Genomic DNA, 22,810 nt, shown 5'->3' with positions numbered 1-22,810 from the left:
ATTGGATCTAATTTACATTCAACTGACCAACATAATAAGAGAGGCACAAATTAAGCTAAAACAAATATAATAAGACAGCATGACAACCTTCAAAGGTGGTTTTTGCTATTCAGCATTTATTTTATTAACAACATTAACTAATTTTTTACATATAATGGATTTCTTTTTGCAGTTAATTAATAAACAATCGGTATTGGCCTTTCTCGTGCTATTGCCGCTATGCCGATGGTTTAAAATTCATCAAAAATCGGCCGATACATCGGTGCATCACTACTTTTAGCCTTACCTAAGTCAGTATCACATTGAAATGGATCAAGTCTCTGCGACAGAAAAAGCAAACAGATTGCTAGAGAGCTAGACAGTGATAGTGTACAGTATGTTTGTGCGAGAGAGTCACTGTAGCCATCTAATCATATGTTTGAGAAAAGTATGTTAGGTCCCCCGAGGCAACAACCTCTCACAATCTCTCTCACTTTCTGTTTTTCTCACACATTCATTCACTGCACCAAGAGCAAAAGCACATTAATGTTTTGGGGGTGGTTGCTATGGTGTACTTAAAGGCTATGTTCATGCCACAATGCTGACGTTTAGGTGGTGCACGTGGTTGCAAGGTGGTGGCTTACCAGCCTTAAACAAAAGTCTATAATGTTCTTGTTTCCTATTTAGTGTCTGATCATTTAAATATGTGACCCTGGACCACATAACCAGTCATAAGGGTACATTTTTTAAAGTGCACCTATTTCATTTCTTAAAACATAGTTATTTTGTGTATTTGGTATAATACAATGTGTTCGCGTGGCTAAAAAACAAATTATTTCCACAGTCGTACATTTCTGTAGCTTAAGATATACTGCTTTCCTCAAACGCTCTGATTTTGTACAAAGCTCATCGATCTGAAACGCGCTCTGTTACTGATTGGCTAGCTAATCTGTACATTGTGATTGGTCTGAATATGTGACGCTCCTTACCATGTTTGAAAGATTCGCTCACAATGCAATTTTAATTTACAGGCTGTGAGTCAAAGCGGGAGGAATTATGATAATGTCGGTCTTTACTACATCACCAATCCCAGGAAGTAAACTGTTGCCTGCAATCCGTGTGTTTTATTGTAGTCCAAAAAAGAGATTTACGTTGGAAACGATAACTCGCGTCATCGTTTACCTTAGGGTTTGTATATTTTGCATATCGTTAACATGTACTAATACCATATTTTCCAGACTGTAAGTCACACTTTTTTTCATAGTTTGGCTGGTCCTACGGCCTTATAGTCAGGCGCGACTTTATTAGTCGGTATGAATTCATTTTGACATATGAACCAAGAGACAACATTACCGTCTACAGCCGCAAGAGTCCGCTATATGCTGCTCCTGCATTTATGTAATTCAATGGATTTAGTGATGTGGAATGACGAACCTGCGAACTTGATGCTTGTTGGCTTGTTCGGCTAATTTAGCCTATTCAGCCTTCCAGGTATGTTCTGTATGCTATTGTGTATCGTGTAAATAACTAATAAACTTAGTAAAATAGTACATTGTTTTATAGTAAGAGTATAAAAATTTGTACAATTATATTTGTGCATTTGGCAGACACTTTTATACAAATTGACTTACAGTGTGTTCAAAATATTTTTTTACCATTATGTCTGTCCCCAGGGTACAAACCCCTAACCTTTGTGCCGCTACAGCAAAGCTCTACCAATTAAGCTACAGGAACACTATAGTAATAGCAAGCACTGCGTTATTAATTTTTTAATTTAGGAAAAGTGACTCTTGCTATAGACAAACATTTAGCGAAATGAAAGCTGTGTATGCGTTTCCCCATATCCTAAGTGGCCTCATGACACATGATATGAATTTTGTGTTTATTGATAGGTGGGCTCTCTCTCTGTCTCTCTCTCTCTCTTGCTCACTCGCTCGCTCTCACTTGCGCTCTCACTCGCTTTCTCTTCCAGTTCCTCGTGTTTGGTTGTATCAGACAGAAGCGCATGTGTGTCTGCAGTGCCATTCAGTCATTTAAAGCAACCGTCTCTGCTTTGAATGTGTGCGTGTGAGTGTGTATGTGTGACAGATAGAAGGTGCATGTGTGTCTGTCCCAGTCTCCGGGGAGGTGGGAGTCTAACAGCTTGTTTGAGATCAAAGACGAGACATTCATTTGGATCAAGGTTGAAGCTCGATCGGTGCTTTGGGATTTCTAAACCGAGAGTAGAGAAACATTGTGCCAGCCTACGACTACAGGAACGTCCGGCGATCGGAAAACTATTGTCACCGAAAGCGAGAGTAAAAGAGTCCGGCGAACGTGTGCACGTTACGTTACCTGAGCGTGTACTGAATGTTGCCTAAACTCTTTGGGCTTCTGTAGAGCGTGACTTTTGTGAAAGGGCTTCGGCGCCGTACTTGAACGTTACTTTAACATTTGTCTGTAGTAAGAGCATCATCATGGCTGTACAACGGATGCCCGAATCTGCCGTCTGCCTTCTTATGGTAAGTGCTACGCTCTGCATGCAAACTCTATTAACGCATACATTTCACCACACCCTGGGGACTGATTTATATGAATCTGTCACATTTGACCTGATAAATGTGACATATGCTCAGTCCTTCACTAACACACACAGGAGAAGGGGCATTCTGCGGCACTGCCAGTGAATGCTGCCCGGGTGCAGACCAAATTGCAGCACGCTACATTGCAGCGAAAAAAACCCTTGACAGGTGCCCTGACATCAGCATCCAAGAATGAACCCTAGTACTGTTATGAGTTTCATTGTTATGATGGGAGATGCCTACTGAGACTGCCTGAGTTCAGTGAAGGCATATTTATTTGCAGAGAGGGCATTTTTTGAACAGCAGGGTCTTTTTACTGCACGATGGACTTTTCTAATAGTGCTGATTTTTGTTTGCTGACTTTGTATTGTTTGGATGGGTTGGTGTGTATGTGGCTGAATGAGGCATTTTAAAAATCTGAATAGGGTGTGAGTTGTGTAAAATCTGTTGGTGGTGGTTGATGATGATTATTAAATATGTTTGCACCTGTTTCAACACAATATTTTAAGTTTTGCTATTGTGCTTTTGGTATAGGTGAAATGATCGATTGTGAAACAAAGGTGGTGTACCTGGTATAGGATCACCTTTGCTAGACAAGGAAAAAGCATACTGTTCCACCTATCTACTGTACCTGTAACCGCTATCTGTCTCCATGGTGATAGGCCATGGCTCTTTTTGACATGTTGAGAGCAATTGGGTGAGACAGACAGGGAAACAGGAGAGTAAGAGAGAGCAAGGTGCTCGGCAAATAAGCTTTCATCTTCTATTTCTCATTTTCTTTTATCCCTTTGTACCCTTCTGACACATCAGGTCAAAATACGTTGGATTCAGATCCAAATACACAATTACTTCAAGACTTATACCCATCTCACGTCTATTAGATATCTGTCAGTCTCTCTCTGTCACTCTCTCTCTCTCTGTCTTTCTCTCTCTCTCTGTCTATATATTTGCCAAGAGCAATAGAGAGATGGATAAGTAGGTTTTTGTTTATACAAGTATTTTGACGTAAATACCAGAGGTGGGGGAGAAATCAACATTTTAAAATATTAAGATGCCTGTACTGTATTTTACCTCATACTCTTGAATCTCAAGAAATCATTATGAAATGTAGCAGTTCAATATAATATAGTGATGCACCGATTTATCGGCCGATTTTTGATGAATTTGAAACCATCTGCATATCGGCAATAGCACGAGAAAGGCCTATACCGATTGTTTATTAATTAACTACATAAAGAAATCCATTATATGTCAAAAAATGAGTTAATGTTGTTTATAAAATAAATGCTGAATAGCAAAAACCACCTTTGAAGGTTGTCATGCTGTCTTTTTATATTTGTTTTAGCTTAATTTGTGCCTCTCTTATTAGGTTGGTCAGTTGAATGTTAATTAGATCCAATCCATGTTCAGTAAAAATAATTTGATGCAGAAATAAACTAGCTAATAGACCAACTGTATAGTATTGTATACAAGTGTTTAATATCGGTATCGGTATTGGCCAGCAGTTGTCTGTTTAAATTGGTATCGGCCCAAAAAAATCCTATCGGTGCATCCCTAATATAATACGTCAACATTTTAGTTACATTGAATATTTTGTTGAACAAATAAATAAGGTTGCAAAGGGGCAAAACATTTCCGGTAAATTTCCGTAAACTTTCCATGGGAACTTAATCTGGGTACTAACTCTTGGGACTAAACTTTGGAAATTATTTGGAAAATTAGGGACATTTATAAACATTTTGTAGGGTCGTAGGGATGGGGCGATTACCGGTTTTACGATTAACCATGATAAAATGTCCTGGTGGTTATAGGGGTGTAACGGTACGTGTATTCGAACCGGACCGTTTCGGTTCAGGGCTTTCGGCACGGTGCACACGTGCACCGAAAGGCCGAATGCATTTTGTGTGCGCCTGTGCGGAACATAATAGGTGTGTTTCCGCACGAACATATTAAGCGGCGGAAGTCTCCTCGTTCAGCGCAAGTCTTCTGTCAAACATATAACATAATTAGGCCCGCAGAAAAATTTTTATTTACTTAGTTGTATATCCGTTTGATTATTGATGTAAACGTTTACGTGTCGTATCTAAAAGCGCATGTTAAACGCGTGTCAACGCGCATCTTTGTTCTTTCAAAAGTGCATGAGAGGTTGCGCGTCTTTCGTTGCTACGCAATCATGAGACGCGCTTTCTGTGACAGCGAGAATAAGGAATACGTGATCAGATTTTTCATCTGCACCTCATGTCAATCATATCATTGTCACAATGCGATCAGCTGGTCGGGACACGGAGGAGCTGTAACCCGGGCTTACTCAGTTGTTACTCAGCTGCGGAGGGGTTCGTTAGTAAAGTCACAGCTTACATTGACAACACAAGCAAAGATTAGGAGAAACATGCAAAAGATCAAAGATGGCTAGGTATGCAACTCACTAATCTCAAAATGAGTGTATAATAAGTATATCATCATGTTGCTTGCTATGCAGTTACAAATAGAGCAGTAATATTATTTTTATACAGAGATGGTACATAGCCAATTCAATACTGTGAGTTAAACAATCCAAAATAAATCAAAACAGAACATTTTTGGTGTCAAAAATGTAGGCTAATAGTTCATAAATGTATTCAGGAATTGAATTTGTTAGTTCAAGGTTTTAGTAGAAAAAGTTTAAGAAAAGGTTAAGAAAAGAGTTACCTTCTGTTATAAAATAATGTAAAAAAGAACTTTGCAGTAGTATTTTATTTATTATTTTTCATTTTATATATATTTTATATGTTATATTTTAATAAAAAGTGTTTAAAAAAGTGTAAACAAATTGTAAAAAAAGTTTATAGTAATAAACAACCTGCAGTTTAATGTTTGCATTTTCCCCTTACTGAACCGAAAATGAACCGAACCGTGGCTTCAAAACCGTGGCTCGCACCGAACCGTGATTTTTGCGTACCGTTACACCCCTAGGTGGTTAGTATTATCGTTTAAAATGTAATTATCATTACAACCGTGTTTGATTACTGTGATTTTGAAAAGCGCAGTAAATCCTGTCCAGCCAGAATCAGTTTGACGCAGCCACGCACATGCAACATAGTTTTTTGCACAAGAAGGCATTTTAGGGATAATGTATTGTATTCATTCACGGTAAATTTATAAGACAGATTTATAAAACATTTTACCACAGAAATCATTTCAGGGACGTGAAATATTAAATTGTAATTTTTAAAAATAAAACTTGTTCAAATGTTTCAGTGTGCGTATCAGTTCTTTTTGAACATTTTCATCTCATTTTAACAAAACCATGTAGTATTGATAACCGTGATAACTTTGGTCACTATAATTATGATATGAAATTTTCATACCAACCCATCCCTAGATAAGTAGACACGCATGCAAGGTAATAGAAATTTTGAAGAATCCTGATACTTACGCTTATCAAGCCTGGATTTATTTAATCAAAAATCCTTTTGAAATAATTTAAGAAATCATTTGTACATTTAACTTCCCTGTCACTGTAAAAAATACTTTGCTGCCTTAAAATTTTTTGTTAAATCAACTCAGATTTACAAGTCATGGCACAGAGATGAGTTGTCAGAACTTATTAAATATAGTTTATATAATAATTTTATAAGTTATAACAACTCACCTGTAGTTATAACAACTCCAGTCAAGATAAATAATAGTAAGTTGAAATGACTTATAAATCCGAGTTGATTAAACAAAAAAGTTTAAGGCAGCGAAGTATTTTTTACAGGGTATAGGCAACTCTGCATTTTTTTTTTCAAATTCCCATTTTTTTTCTCATTTGTTCCAGTTAATTACCATATATTCTCTTTATTTACCATATATTCCTGTTTATTTGTATGGAAAGTTTCTAGCCTTGAAAATTTTGGGAATTTTGCAACCCTAATATAAATAGGAATGCACTGATACAAAATTTCTGTGCTAAAACCGATGTTCGATTACTTATAATAACATCGACTGATACTGATAGAAACCAATAGTTTTTCTTTTAATTTCTTGTTTCAAATTATTGTCATAAATTCCTAGATATACAGATCGTACAAACAGCATTTTTGTCATTGTGACCCAATTCAACAATCTGCCGATGATCCGATAGTGGAGAAAAATGCTTTTATTTGCCGATAGCGATAGGCTCATACATTTGTGCATCCTTAAGTGTGAATATAAATATAAAGTCTTATTTTGTACAGACCTGTGTGCAAATCCTTTTTGAATGACATTCATGTAGAGATAATTTTATTGAATGCCACCTATATTATGTGCTGCTTTAAAGCAACTAATTCAAATTCATTATACTCTAGTCACAAAGCACCAGTCCATTAAAAAGTAAATGAGAAATGATTTAGTAAAAGACTGCAATATATCACAATTTGGGTTTTGATTCAATTTCAATATACATATCATTAATTCCCTTCTCTCATCCTTTAGAAAATTGTTGCCAGGACATTGAAAATGATTCACACATACAGTTTCACACATTTAAATCCCCTTTCCAAATATAGACAGCTCGACATGTTGAATATTCCTAATGGCATTTTAATCCTGCCATCATTTACACCGAAATGGTTTCCGGCATACAATTATTTGAATAATCAATACAAACTGTACATTAAAGTAAACACATTATTATGTTAAAGCTGTGATAGGATATAAAATATTAACAGGAGTTTGGGCTGTGTTTGCCAGCGGGTGAATATTAATGAAGTAACCACATGAACATTAATATTTCAGTCAGAACCTTATTAAGGCGCTTGACATTTGTAAGATGACAACAAACCACAATAAAACATGAAGATTGTGGCTGGAAAGCCTCTCTTTCTCTTCCGCTCTCTCTAAGGGGGACATCTGTGTGTGAATGACTGCCAACCCAGCTGATGAAGGGCCCTTATTCCTCATTCCCTCATTAGTCCCCATAAAAGCAGCAAGCACTTCAAACTCTATTTCCATTGAAATGTTTCTAAGACACACTGACATGCTTCAGTGTCACAATGTTTGCCCATTGTACGTTTTGCAGACATTGCAGCACGCATTGTTTGTCAGAAAAACCCAGGTGGTAAAATATGATCAAAGTTATTGCTCAGTCTTGAGGGAATTATGCACACAATCTAAGCAGAAAACTGTGTCTTTTTTTGTTTATTTGCATGTTTCATGGGTAATAGTGTAGTATTCAAAAAGAAATAAAACTGAACATCTTTAATTCCTTTTAGTCATTCTGATGGGACCTTGCCAAGTGATGCACACACAGTCTGAGCAGAAAAATGTATTCTTTTGTAATGCGTTTATAATTTGCATATATCATGGGACTTAGAGAGTAATGCTGCTGTATATTAATGAAAACATAGTAAAAAGACTCACAAACATAGAATAAATTGACATACATTAGCATTTCATATTGTTAAAAAGCTGAATGCACGATTATAAAAATACATATTTTCCAAAATTGTGACACAATGATTCTCAAGCAGTGACACACCCTCCTGCCCTACACCTCATGCAGTTCCTGTCCTGACCCATCTGTTCCATCGCCATGGTTACAATAATGGCATACAATCCTGCTTATCCGCATCCATATCCAGTTTGCCGACAGTGTAACCAGAACTGTGTTTGTGTGCATCATAAAACATTTGCTTAATACAATAAACCCATTGCCCTCACATTTTATCTAAAAAATATCTATTTAAATTTTGTATTACATGAACATTGTGCACAGATAGCAGGTAAAGTTGTTTTGACAGGTGCACTGATTTAAAAACATTTTTCCTGATGAATACTTTATTAGTTTTAGTATCACGCTGCAATATCATGTTATTACCAGAGCAGTGTGTTCAGCATAACAATCACATAGAGTGTCCTGCTGCTTTCTGCTGAATGTTCGGTTGAAAGCTTAAAAATTTGACCCTTATTGGATGTGCATGCAAATAACTAGCACACACATTTGCTTGGCTCTGGCGTCAACCCAGATTTCTAAGTCTAGATCAATAGTTTTTATCTGTCTGAGACCCCCTGGGATATTCAGTTCAGCTCTGTGACTATCAGAATCTCATTACATTGAGCCTACAGATAGGGGCTTTAAATGCATTTAATGCTATCTTGTACGTAAATTGTTCAAAGTAACAATGAATTAGCATTGAACTAGGGCTGCATAACGATTAATCGCGACTAATTTTTTGCAGAATAAAAGTTTTTGTTTACATCATATATGTGTGTGTACTGTGTATAATAATTATGCATAAATAAATACACATACATGTAGATATTTAAGGGCGTATTTACATGTATATAAATTTTTATATTTATAAATAATTTATATTATATATAAATATTTAATCTATAAATATTTTTTTCTTAAAATTATACATGCATGTGTGTATATTTATTTATACATAATTATTATACACAGTACACACATATATGATGTAAACAAAAACTTTTATTCTGCAAACGATTAATCACGATTAATCGTTATGCAGCCCTACATTGAACTATAAGGATTTTTGGGATGATTAGAGATTAGAGACATTAAAAACATCTTGAATACATCACTAAAACATTAAAGCAAGTTTGGATAAAGGTAGCACACAACAGTTGCATTTTCTACCTTTAAACACAGTAATGTTTTAGTATTGTTGCATTTTGGGGTTGGCGTGTTGGCACAGCAGGTTGACATTTACAGCACAACAATACTCAAAGGCGATTATAGTCAAACGTAGCAGGAATCCTCTGAGAATAATTCCCATTATTTGCTTCACTCTTTCTAGCCCTCTTTCTCTAAAGATCAACTGCAAACCATTAAAACAGAGCATGTTGGGTGTATTTCATCTGTTGAAAGAGCGTTTTTTGCATAGTATAATTTAAAAAAATCTGGCCTTGAGTTTGGTCTAAAAGCAAAAAACGGTGATTAGATATGCAAATTCCTCCAATGACAACATTTCGCATGCTTAGTGAAAACACACCAGTATACTAAACACACCAAATCCTAAAATATTTCCATGAAATATTAATTAAACCTGACTATTTTAAAAATGCAACAGCATTGATTTTATTCAAGGTTATACCATTTACAAGTTTTAGTCACTTAATAAAATTACCATAGAAATCAATCAGTAATTGTTATGGCCTGAATGCCGCAGTTATTGTTGTTAAAGTAAAACTATGTTCTAAGGTTCTTCTTTTTATGAATCGGACTATAGTTGCTCTTTAAAACAATAATGGGCTAACATGCCAACTATCATCATGAAGGCCTGCTATCGGCCATATGTCTGACTATCATCTATCAGCACAACCCTACTGAGAACTTGGTCCATCCGTTGTTTTTACCGTCGCAAGTAGGGATGCTAAACAATTAATCGCGATTAATCGTTAGCAGAATAAAAGTTTTTTTTTACATCACATATGTGTGTAAACTGTGTATAATAAATATGTATATATATAAATATGAACACATTCATATTGTATAATATGTATAATGTTTAATTCATATGTATAATTTTAAGAATTTTTTTTTATATATTAAGTATTTATATTTACATTTAATATAAATTATACATAAATATACAAATGTATATACACATGGAAACATTTCTAAAACATATACATGCATGTGTGTACATTTATTTATACAAAGTTATTATACACAGTTCACACACATATATGATGTAAACAAAAACGTTTATTCTGCTAACGATTAATCGCGATTAATCGTTAAGCATCCCTAGTCGCAAGCAGAAATATGTATGTGAAAATGCAACGTAGATTTTATTTACCTCATGGGAGGGGTTGTAGCAGAGCAATCACGCGCTTACGGTCTGCATAGAACTGCGTGTCAGTCTGCGCCTTAGGCAACGGCGTAGGGTTCGCGTCTATGCGTAGGCTATGGCATCCAGTCGATGCAGAAGTATAAATTGGACTACTTTTCTTCTTAGTGTTACAAAAGTAAAATGAAGCATGAGGTAATTTTTGACTGTATTTTTCTCTACCATGTTTTGAGAGTTCACAATTCATTGCAGTCTTGGTGAATTGGAGTCAATGAAAACTGACCTGATAATGTCACCGTTACATGAGGTCTATTGTACATTAAACGCAGTACATTAAAGAAAAGTCCTTCATTAAAACCTCACAGAGCACTGCGTCTTCATTTTAGCAGTATGCAGTCTGTTCACACACAAAGCTAATGGAGAGGAATGGATCTGCTCTCTCACTTTTGCAGCATGGCCCTTGAATTTGCACTAACCGCATTAAACTGCCCGTGCACGGGACATGAATGAAAAAATTAGGTTTGAGATGCACACATGCAAGATCAGAGTCGCACATACACACCAGATGTCTCTGCCACGTACACTTTTAATCATGTTAGAGAGCTTGGCCTTCCATTGTTTGGCTTCATGGATGATGTCACCCTTTTGTGTGAGCGCATGTGTGTATTTGTGTCTGCTCACATTTATCAATGATATATAAAGGTCATTGGAGCACAACACTTCTCCAGCAGGACATCCATCACTGTATACTTCCCAAGAAAAAGAGAGAGATAAAGAAAAGAGGGATGGGGATACGTACCATCCTATTGGTCATACTACAGCTAGTCTGTGTTTTGTCTGTGACTGGTGGTCGAAACATTTAACAAATGTTAAAAAAGGAAATTTCCAAATCTATACTGCTTTCTTGAAAGATCGTTTTTAGACATAAAAATTATGGTTAATAATTTACACTCATGTCTTTCTTGCTTGATTAATTTAGTCCTGATTTTTGTGAGTGGAGACCTATACATGGTCACATGAACTACTGTATTTTTATTGTCATATTTGGAGCCAAACCCTTTTCACTTTCATTATTTTGAGAAGTCACCTTCAAACCAGCCATGTGTTACCAAAATACAAAGTAAATCATCCATCTGATTACTTAGGTTTATGATAGCAAAAGAAATTTTTAGGGCATTTAAAAAAAATAGTTACCACCAAAATCAGTATTGTGTCAGGTCAGTATTAAAAGTAAATTCTTAATTTTACGCAAAATCCAATATCCGCTGTGTTATTCTGTCATTTTTTCTCCATTTTTTTCGCAAAACGCGATAAACGCCACCTCTCCTTCTCTGCAGAATGCAATAAATCCACTCAACAAATAATCACACAGCACCATTCCACGTTTCTCGTAAACAACAATGGCGGCGCTTTGAATACACACAAATTGTAGTTTTCCTCATTTACTTTGTGATCAACAAAAAAACAAAAACAAAATAATTATTTCGATGGCATCAGGCCCGGAGTGGGTAATCGGGAGAACCGGGAGAATTCCCGGTGGGCCGCTTCACTTTTGGGCCGGTCAAGTTTTTTTTTTTTTTACATTTGTCACGTTAGTGAGTCTATCTTCTCTTAAAAAACACTTCACACGTTTCGCATTGACACTGCAGCGCGCAGCCTCTGCATGGGTTGTACCATGTGAGGGAGTTTTCCCCTCCCCTCCCATAGAGTTGGTTTGGTCCATAGCGCGTCCAAGAAAACTTTTCTCCGGTAGGCTGGGCCGGCCCTACCGTAACAATACGCGTCTGAGAGGAGGAGGGCGTAAAAAACAGGTTGAAGAAAAAATCCATTAGAGGATGATGCTGCCAAATGTGCCAAACTTACAGATTTATTTTCAAGAGGACAACAACAGGTAACTTAAAGAGAAATAAGCCTAGTAATGATTAGCATTAGCAACGTAATTATTCGGCTAATACCGATGTCAAACTATTTACAAGCCAAAATTTTTTTTAAGTTAAAATATTAGCCTTTTGTGTATACATGACGATTCATAGACTTTGCAAATATTATGCAAGCAGCTTCTGAGCAGCAGATAAGCCAGTTCCCCGCTAAAAACGAGGAGGCAATGAGTAAACAATATGAATTAAAGTTATGTAACAATCAGGTTGTGTTCATATAACGCCTTTTGTGTCCCCAGTCAAAAATGACCAGCCGAAAAAAGATTGTAAATCACTTGTTATGCTATATATTTACCCAATATTGGATTCAATATTTTTGTCAAATTGTTTTCTTTTTTAATTCGGACTGGATTTTATGTTTCTATTTGCATCTGATTAATCATAGCCCTCATAGCATTAGCAATGCTAATAATTTATCAACCTTTTCTTGTGGAATAGACTCCAAAAAGGGCTGGATTATTTTTGACCCATAATGTGTAAATATTGGACAGAACACGCTGCTGGGTTAAAATTGACCCAATGCTGGGTTGTTTTAACCCAACTGTTGGGTTATTATAATCCATGGTTGCATAACAACAATCCAACATTGGGTTATTTTTAACCCAGCATGTGTTCTGTCCAATATTTACCCATTATGGGTAAAAAATAACACAGCCTTTTTTAGAGTGTAGAGGAATATTTTTGTTAACTTCTCATCTTAAAGGTATAGCGGAAGATTTTCCCAAATTATTTAAAAGAACCGCCCCTCGATATTTTTTAAAAAATGCTCCCGAGAGGGAACGCCTGTTAAACGCGTGCACGAGACAGAGAGAGAGCGTGCAGGAGCTCAGTTCTTCTCTTCGCTCTGTTTACAAGTTTCTGTCGGCATGTTTACCGTGTCTGTGCGGTTCGTGACTTGTGCCAGGGCTAGCATCGCAAATCATAGCTTACATCAACTTTTACCAGCAGTGATTTTAAATGGATTTCTCCAAATAGCATGACAAAATGTACCTTTCCAGAAGAAACTTCGCGTGGGAAGCCCAACCTGTCCTTTAGCTCACGCCAGCGTGTGAAATAGTCTCCCATAAACACTCTGGTCTTGTTTCTTTATTTATAGTCCTTTCTCTTCTTGTCATACAATTCGTAGACACTTTTTCTCTTGTGACCCTCAGACATTTTGAAAAAAACACAGTGAGAACGCGACCTTCAATGAATGGTTGAAACCGTAGCACAACACACATACACGTGAAAGTGCGCATGTGCAGAAAGCAAACGTAGAGGCGAGCACGTGCGACGGTTATACGTCAACATATAATCAGAATGATTGATATCTGGGATGACCAATAACAGTGATGATCCACCCGGAAAACGAAAATCTTCCGCTATACCTTTAAGTGAAATATTATTTAACTTTTACCTTATTTGTTTAACCATGATATTAATAGAAACTATAGTAAGAGCTGAACTGTTGCTTTATTTATCCAATTTGAAAAAAGTGCTAATTTAGAATAACACTTTGGAAAAAGTGGGCCGGTCTTGGGTACGAAACTCCCGGGCTGAAAAGTGGCCCCACTCCGGCCCTGGATGGCATTGATAAACCTGTGGTGGTTTTCTGTGATGGGGAAGAAATGTAAGCCATCAAAATCTAATAATTTACGTGAGAGGCACTCGGGTGAAGGAAAAATGCCCGCTGTTGCTTGTTCTCCCGACAGCATCAAGCTTCTGTCATGCTAACACATTGACCCCAGGGGATCTTAAACTTTTCATTATTTTACTCGAAGCCAATGAAAATTTAGCATTACCAAAACATTTTACAGCTGATCGCTGTCAAAAAAGTTCAGCGAAGATGTCCTAAGAATGACAGCAGCAATGACAGTGTTCTTAATATGATAAAGTAAGTGTGATTTAATTTGATTAATGGCCATTTAATGTTTATTTCTTTTAATCAGTGTATACCACCAGTCAACACATGCACATGCACATTTATATATTGATTCAATAGATTAATAGTATGTAAAAAACTTGTCATAGATTTATTGCATTTTGTGGAAAAAATCATCAGTTTTTATAATAAATCTTTGAAAATCAAATTATGGATTTGAATTTTTTATGTTATTATAACCTAAAGATGCTATGTGAAGGTTTGTAACAGAAAATAGTGGTTTTCATCTTGTAACTTCCTTGGTATAGAAAACACTTTTTTACCGAAATTAGTCAAAATGGATTTATTTCATTTTGAAACCAAACTCTTCAAATAATTCCTTAATGTGACGACTGGACATGTTCACTTTATAGAGTACTTTGAGAGTCGTGGTCCTCTGTGTGTATTATATGATATTCTGCAGAATGACATCATCCAAAGGGTCTAAGTGTAAGGGAGGAGAGAGAGAGCGATAAAGAGATGATGATTTATAACAGTATTGGGAGGTTCCCCCTTCATTTCACAGCAGCAAGATGCCCCATTCCCTTGTTTAAAACACTTGCTCCTCATTAAAAAAAATACAAAGTGTGAATAAAGTTAATTAATTCCTTCTAAAATAAAACCGTCAATCTTTCTGTTTAGTGTTCATCTCATGTAAAAATCCATCTAGAATGCAGGCACTAAGAGCTTTCCAATAAGAGAGGTTATGATATCGATGCAAGATCAGCAGTGGCTGCTCGCGTGTGTTGATCTGAACAATGATCAATATCAATCTGTGTATAAAGCTGGAGAGACTGTGGATTAAATATCACTGTCTGTAATTGAGATGATCAATGGGGTGCTGTTTCCTCTGAATGCCTATTTATACACCTTATAGATTTCCTCTCCGAACTGCAGCTTTCAGCTTATAGCCCCATGCGGTTTCTTGTCCGGTCCTGCTGTGTGCGATGTGGTGAAGAGACGTTATTGTGCCGAATAAACAAAAGAAACTGATGTTTAGTTTTATTGTTTGTGTGTGTCAACGCCTGTACAGTTTGTGTTTGTTGACTGAATGCCCTCTTACCTTTTATATTTATGCATTTGGCAGATGGGTCATTCTACAGAAAAGTCCACTTTTGGTATGGCAAGATGTCTTAAAATTGATTTCTTTTTTAACTTAGAACACACTATAAGATTACTCTTTGAGTAGTACAAGTAATGAATTTTTTTATTTTCTTGTCCAAGCATGAGAATCACGGTGATCATGAGGGCATTGCTGGGCTGTTGTTAAGGTGCCTTGAGTAGATGCTAGGGTGTTTTACACCTGTTTTGAACAAGCCACATGATTTAGGGCAGGGGTGGGCATTCCTGGTCCTGGAGGGCCGGTGTCCTGAAAAGTTTAGCTCCAACTCTAATAAAAGGCCCTGTCCCAAAAGGCACTTGTGGACTTCCTTAGAGTGCACACTTTGATGACATTATGTAATACAGACTTTAAGGACCTTCCACAGGTGTACCAGAGACGTAATTTGGGACAGATTCGAGTGCCACGCCGGAAATAGGAAGAGAAGTTGAGAATTACTCCCATCCGTCGTCTGATTGCTCTTTCGCAAGGACTTCTGGGTTGGTAAAGTGCGTGGAGCCTGCAGCAGTCGAGACCACATCAAGGGTGCAAAGGGGGTGCTGATGAGCGTACAAATGACAGATGGGACACTCTACGGCAGGGGTGGGTATCCCTGGTCCTGGAGGGTCACTGTCCTGCAAAGTTTAGCTCCAACCCTATTCAAACACACCTGAAAATCCCAATCAAAGGCTGGAAATGACATTCAGGTGTGTTTGATAAGGGTTGGAGCTAAACTTTGCAGGACAATGGCCCTCCAGGACCAGGAATGCCCACCCCTGCCCTACGGAGTCGTAGACTAAGCGAGCACACGTAATTTAAGGTCACAAGGCCAAACACATCAGAAAAATTTAATCAAAGGCTGCAGGTTTACTTGAAAATGACATCTAGGTGTGTTTAATCAGGGTTGAAGCTAAAGTTTGCAGGATAGCGAAATTGTTACACTGAATTTTAATAGAAACATTTTATTCAGTAGTTATGTTTGCCTTAGCAAGCAAGTAGCATGAGAAAAACAGTGTTACACAATGTCAATACTATTGCTGGATGTAACCTACCATGCATACATTTTTCTATATGTTTCCGCTATATACATTCAACCGTGGCGGCCCGCCACTCCTAAAACATCCCCGCCACGCCTGCGGTTGTGGATAGAAGGGATACAGCAAACGAAATCTCGTTGGATGAGCACTGTTTTATCCTAATCCTTTAACCAAACCCAACTCTAAACACAAAATTTCACACGATTGTAGGATGTATTTGTATCCAATTTAGCCAGAACCGCTGTTTTCATCCTAATAATCCTACCTCTAAATCTAATCCTTAACTTTTCGGCATTTGCTGTAGCCTATCCCTTCTAGACAAAACCCACAGCGTCAGCTCGCAAAAAAGCAACCGAAATGTCCGCTCTGCGAGACTGGCTGTCTAGAAATAAATTCCTTTCTGGATTTGCGTTGTTCACTCATTTATAAATAAATCTCCTAAAATATCATAATTTCCTCCATGGGTTTTTTAATTTTTTTCATGCACAAATAGATTTAAATCAACAGAGGATTATTAAGCTACGTTTCTGTTTTGAGAAATAATAATAAAATAAATAAGCCTATACGAAATATGTTGCACTTAAATAATTATTAAATTGACAAAACGAATAAAAAAGTATTTGAGTTTCTGTTCTTTTTTTGTGACGCGCTCTAAAACCAAACCAGCAGAAAGCACGTCATGTTTTTAATGATTATAAATAAGCAAAAGGTTTTCTCCTTATTGTGAGTTTACACAAATAAAAATACATCATTTGAAGTTTCGAATGTTGTTTTACTTTTATCTTTATGACTATAAATTTAGGGTAATTTAAGCTGCAAGGTCATCACGCATATGATGTTCACCGGCGCATATCTACACCAACACAGCGCAGGGCTGCGAGAAAAGACATTATTAAACTTTTGATTTAACATATTACGAGTTTTTTGGACATTCATTTGGAATCACTGTGCTCATATTATAAACTTATCGGGCCATTCCCAGACAGCAGGTGACTCCGTTGCGGTTCCGTCTACAAACTGGCAAATCCGCGTTACAGTCACCTTCGTTTAACTACTCCAATACGGATCCAGCCCGGGACGGGTTTTAGTTGGCGGGTTCTGTCTACAAACCGGCAAATCCGCGTGAAAGTCACCTCCGTTGTACTGCTCCAATACGGATCCAGCCCGGACCAGGATTTAGTGGGCGGGAACAACAATCGCAAGTCAGATTCGGGCCGTATCCGTGGAAACGAGCGCGCGTCTGGATTTTTTTGAAGAGGATCGAGGAGCAGTTTCTCTACTACATACACGACTTTTTCAAGGTAATTAAGCATTTAACGTGTGTTTAAACTGCTATTTATGAATTGACTTCTTGATTATGTTGTGTACTCGCTACCTTAAAAAGGTTTTTTGCTCCTTAGATCTGTTTTGAAAAGTATAAGCGAACTTTTACGTTATCAGAGTGCATGAAGACGGTTGATGACTGTAAAATTATAAGTACCTTAAAAAGGTTTTATGTACCTTAATAAGCAACATAGTGTGTTCAAACCGCTTTTAATGAATTCATTTCTTGATTATGGCGTGTAAGGTAAGCTCGTTTAACTTAAAGGGTTTTATTGCTCCTTAGATCAGTTTTTAAAAAGTAACGTTATTAGCTAACTTTTACGTTATCAGAGGGGATGGAGACGGTCCAGAACAGTGTAAAATTAATGTTATTGACGAAGACTGCTTATATTAGTATTACGGTGCCTATTATTAAATTTTACTTTTAAAATTTGTGGTGTGTGATTAAGCTGTCCTTAAAGCGTAACTAAACCCTAAACCAACTTTTTTAAATTAATGATCTGTAAGAATGGGGCTTTATTAGTGCTGTTCATTGATTTTAGCAAGTGTTTTGACATTTGGATATAAAGTGTTTCAATACTACAATATATGGTGTAAAAACGTCTGAGTGCTGCCCTCTTCAGGTTGAACGGTGGCTACTGCAGTTGAATTTTCCTATTAGATGGTCACCACGCCCTTGTTACGATCTCACCACCAGAGCCATAGATAAACAGAGTTGTGTCACCGGAAGTCCAAAAGCTCGACCGTCCCGTGATTCACAGAGACTTCAGTTAGTTCTTAGAAGCCCATAGTGAGCCATTGAAATACATTGAGTTAGAGGCAAAGAGCTGTGATTTTTCTTAATTTATAGTCAAGAAACGAATTTCTTTTTACAATATTTATATATCACATCAAAATGTGAATGTAGTATTGTTATGTATTTATTTAAACAATGTTTTTTGACAAATTAAATCCACCAATATAGGAACATTTGTTTGGTCATCTGCTGGTATGTGGCTTGTTAACATGTTTTACGCTGCCTTTAGCCACTTTAAAATGCATCACACTGTACTAATGTAAGTTTATAATGTTATGCTTGTTTATAATGTACAAAGTGAATGTGCTGTGTATGTAACTCATACTGGTTTAATTTATAAATATACAAAGCACAACATTAAAAAAGACTTACAAAGCACTTTGTTTAATTTATTATAAATTATAATAATATTTCTGGCTTAGTGTAGTTTTCTTTTTGTTGTTAATATAAACATCTGATGGGAAATAACATCATCATCACTTTAAATGATTACTAATCTCTTAACTATGGAAGTATACATTTGACAAGTTATTAATAAATTTATTTATTTTATTTATTAACCAGCAAAACCACAGTGTCAAAAACACTCCACCCATACGTTTGATGCATAAATATGCACTTTATACCACCATCACGTTATTTAATAGCCTCTCTAATTACACAATATTTACAATAATGGATGAGTCTGCATTAAGAAAACGAAATTTACCAATAAAAGGCTGTTCGTGGTTTGTTGTGTGTTGCTAAAGTTATCCACAGCTTGTCCTAGCCTGACCCGTTTTCTACTAACACCCCCTAAATGTACTTATTTAATGAGAAATAATGCACTACAAACACACTGATGCATAAAGTCATCCGATTCACATGTATTGCTAACATACAATCTTATTTGTAAAGCGTATTAAGTCTTAAATCTTGTATTAAGTTCAACACATTCAATCTTTCTAATGCAACTCTATGGAGCTCACCAAACACTTTACTTCGTCCCCTCCAGAGCCATAGAAGGAGAGAGTTACGTCAAGTCCGTTCACTCCAATGGAACGTTTTTTTACAGCAATGGCGGACCACAGAGTTTCTCCAGAGTTCCCGGAAGTCACAGTCAGCTCCATAGAGTTGCATTAGAAAGATTGAATGTGTTGAACTTAATACAAGTTTTAAGACTTAATACGCTTGACAAATAAGATTGTATGTTAGCAATACATGTGAATCGAATGACTTTATGCATCAGTGTGTTTGTAGTGCATTATTTCTCATTTAATTAGTACATTTAGGGGGTGTTAGTAGAAAACAGGTCAGGCTAGGACAAGCTGTGGATAACTTTAGCAACACACAACAAACCACAAACAGCCTTTTATTGGTAAATTTCGTTTTCTTAATGCAGATTCATCCATTATTGTAAATATTGTGTAATTAGAGAGACTATTAAATAAAGTGATGGTGGTATAAAGTGCATTTTTATGCATCAAACGTATGGGTGGAGTGTTTGTGACACTGTGGTTTTGCTGGTTAATAAATAAAATAAAATAAATACATTTATTAATAACTTGTCAAATGTATACTTCCATAGTTAAGAGATTAGTAATCATTTAAAGTGATGATGATGTTATTTCCCATCAGATGTTTATATTAACAACAAGAAGAAAACTACACTAAGCCAGAAATATTAGTATAATTTATAATAAATTAAACAAAGTGCTTTGTAAGTCTTTTTTAATGTTGTGCTTTGTATATTTATAAATGAAACCAGTATGAGTTACATACACAGCACATTCACTTTGTACATTTTAAACAAGTATAACATTATAAACTTACATTAGTACAGTGTGATGCATTTTAAAGCTTTAAAGTTACTAAAGGCAGCGTAAAACATGTTAACAAGCCACATACCAGCAGATGACCATACAAATGTTCCTATATTGGTGGATTTAATTTGTCAAAAAACATTGTTTAAATAAATACATAACAATACTACATTCACATTTTGATGTGATATATAAATATTGTAAAAAAAAAAATGCGTTTCTTGACTATAAATTAAGAAAAATCACAGCTCTTTGCCTCTAACTCAATGTATTTCAATGGCTCACTATGGGCTTCTAGGAACTAACGGAAGTCTCCGTAAATCACGTGACGGTCGAGCTTCTGGACTTCCGGTGGCACAACTCTGTTTATCTATGGCTCTGGTCCCCTCTATCTCCGTTGGGATCTGCCCACTTTTCTTGCATTTTTCAAATATTGCCAGTGGGTGGAGTCAGGTTCTGACCAGGGGTTTAGTTACGCTTTAATGTTAAAGGAATATCTACTAATTTTCAATATTAATCTATTTTATTACCTTAACTAAGAAGAGTTGATACATCCCTCTATCATCTTAGTCTGTGCACGTAAGCGCTGGGGCGCGCTGCGACACTTCAATAGCATTTAGCTTAGCCCCATTCATTCAATGGTATCAAACAGAGATAAAGTTAGAAGTGACCAAACACATCAACGTTTTTCCAATTTAAAAAGAGTATTTATACGAGCAAGTTTGGTGGCACAAAACAAAACGTAGCGCTTTTCTGAGCGGATTTAAAAGGGTAACTATATTGTATGGCGGAACAGCACTTTTGGGAGTACTTCGACTCGGCGCAGTAACACCCTCCCTCTCTCATTATGAGAGGGAGAAGGGGAGCAGATTTTTTAGGCGAGTTGAAGTACTCCCAGAAGTGCTATTCCGCCATACAATATAGTTCCTCTTTTAAATCCGCTCAGAAAAGCGCTACGTTTTATTTTGTGCCACCAAACTTGCTCGTATAACTACTCGTCTTAAATTGGAAAAACGTTGATGTGTTTGGTCACTTCTAACTTTATCTCTGTTTGGTACCATTGAATGAATGGGGCTAAGCTAAATGCTATTGAAGTGTCGCAGGGCGCCCCATCGCTTACGTGCATGCACTAAGATGATAGAGGGATGTATCAACTCTTCTTAGTTAAGGTAATAACATAGTTTAATATTGAAAATGAGTAGACTATTCCTTTAAGCTTGCTAAGGCCTCACAGACCCTCTTACTAAAAGAAATTCAAGTAACTAACCGAAGTTTGGAAACATTTCGATTTTCTATGTTTTTATCTACTGCTGACCAAGGCTGCATTTATTTATTAAAAAATACAGTTAAACAATACCCAGACAGCAGACGACTGCATATCTGCACTGGATCCGTTTATTTACATTCATTACATTTATTAAATATAAATCCTGTGTAACATATGTCTTCACTGTTATACTGTCATATAATCAGAAATATTTCTTGAACAGCAGATCAGCATATTAGATTGATTTCTGAAAAATGATGTGACAATGAAGAGTAATGATGCTGAAAATTCAGCTATTAGCTCTGTCATTTCCTGCTGATCACTCCTACCTCTTTAAATACATTCGAATTAGGATTAAATGATTAGTATAAAAATCTCATATTGTCTATCTGTAACTTATAATAAGTTCAGCCTTCAATCTTTTGATCCCACATATTATATTACCATATAACTTCACTGTAAAACTAGAGGTCATACTTAAAAGTTGTAGTGCATTACATGCATTACTGATTTTTTTATATATTTGGCACCTTAGTTTTGTGTGCAAATTTCCATAAGCTTTTACAGGGAATATGGTGTTTTTGTCTCCATACTAAACATTTTAAATGAATAACAGTTAAATTACTTGTAACTACTTATGGCATCAAAATATCAAAAAACAATTTGAACAAGGATTTTTCTTTCATAATAAATCTTTTTTTAGAAACAATGAAAAGGAGGGAACCACCTTTAACAAGCTCTGGAGTCAGGCGGAGGGCTCGTATTTCCCTCGAAAAACGACTGCATGACATTGCAGAAGACTGTCTATTAGAATCAGAACCAACTCAGGCTCACAAAGTAGACACAGATTTTATGACAAATGACACACAGAACAGCAATGACTCAAGTTCCTCTCAAATAGAGTACCATTTACATTCTGTTTGCACAGATAATGTTGGAGAAGTGACAGAAAGACATGTTTCAGAGGCCGAATCTGAATCAGAATCTGAATCTGAGCTTGTAGATGAGCCAGTCAGCCTTGCTGAAAGTTTAGCCAATTGGGCTGTACATTTTGGTGTTTCTTTAGTAGCCCTCACAGCCCTCCTTAGTTTGTTGAGATTGTACCACCCAGAACTTCCCAAGGATGCTCGAACCATTCTTAACACAAAAACTGAATACCAAATCCAACAAAAATGCGGTGGTTTGTATTATTATCGAGGTATCCTGACAGCTATGCATAACACCCTTAGCCAACTAATTGAAAATATTGCTGATGGCTTTACTTTTAGATTGCAGATAAATATTGATGGCTTGCCATTATTTAAGAGCTCAAGTTTACAGTTATGGCCCATTTTAGGACTTTTGTT

At 36.4% G+C, this 22,810-nt stretch overlaps 1 protein-coding gene across 1 annotated transcript in view; it reads left to right on the top strand.

Annotated features, from left to right (window-relative positions):
• Positions 1-2,004: 2,004 nt before the first annotated feature.
• Positions 2,005-22,810, top strand: part of frmd4a (FERM domain containing 4A) — a 223,530-nt gene continuing 202,724 nt past the window's right edge. The window contains exon 1 of the mRNA XM_073815811.1: positions 2,005-2,480. Coding sequence (XP_073671912.1) covers positions 2,436-2,480 — 45 coding nt within the window. The 5' untranslated portion in view covers positions 2,005-2,435. The remainder of the gene's footprint in view (positions 2,481-22,810) is intronic.

The sequence above is a fragment of the Paramisgurnus dabryanus genome, chromosome 9 (assembly GCF_030506205.2).
Source record: "Paramisgurnus dabryanus chromosome 9, PD_genome_1.1, whole genome shotgun sequence".
NCBI lineage: Eukaryota > Metazoa > Chordata > Actinopteri > Cypriniformes > Cobitidae > Paramisgurnus > Paramisgurnus dabryanus.
Note: the sequence above shows the minus strand (reverse complement) of the source record. Positions and strands in the feature narration are given on the sequence as shown.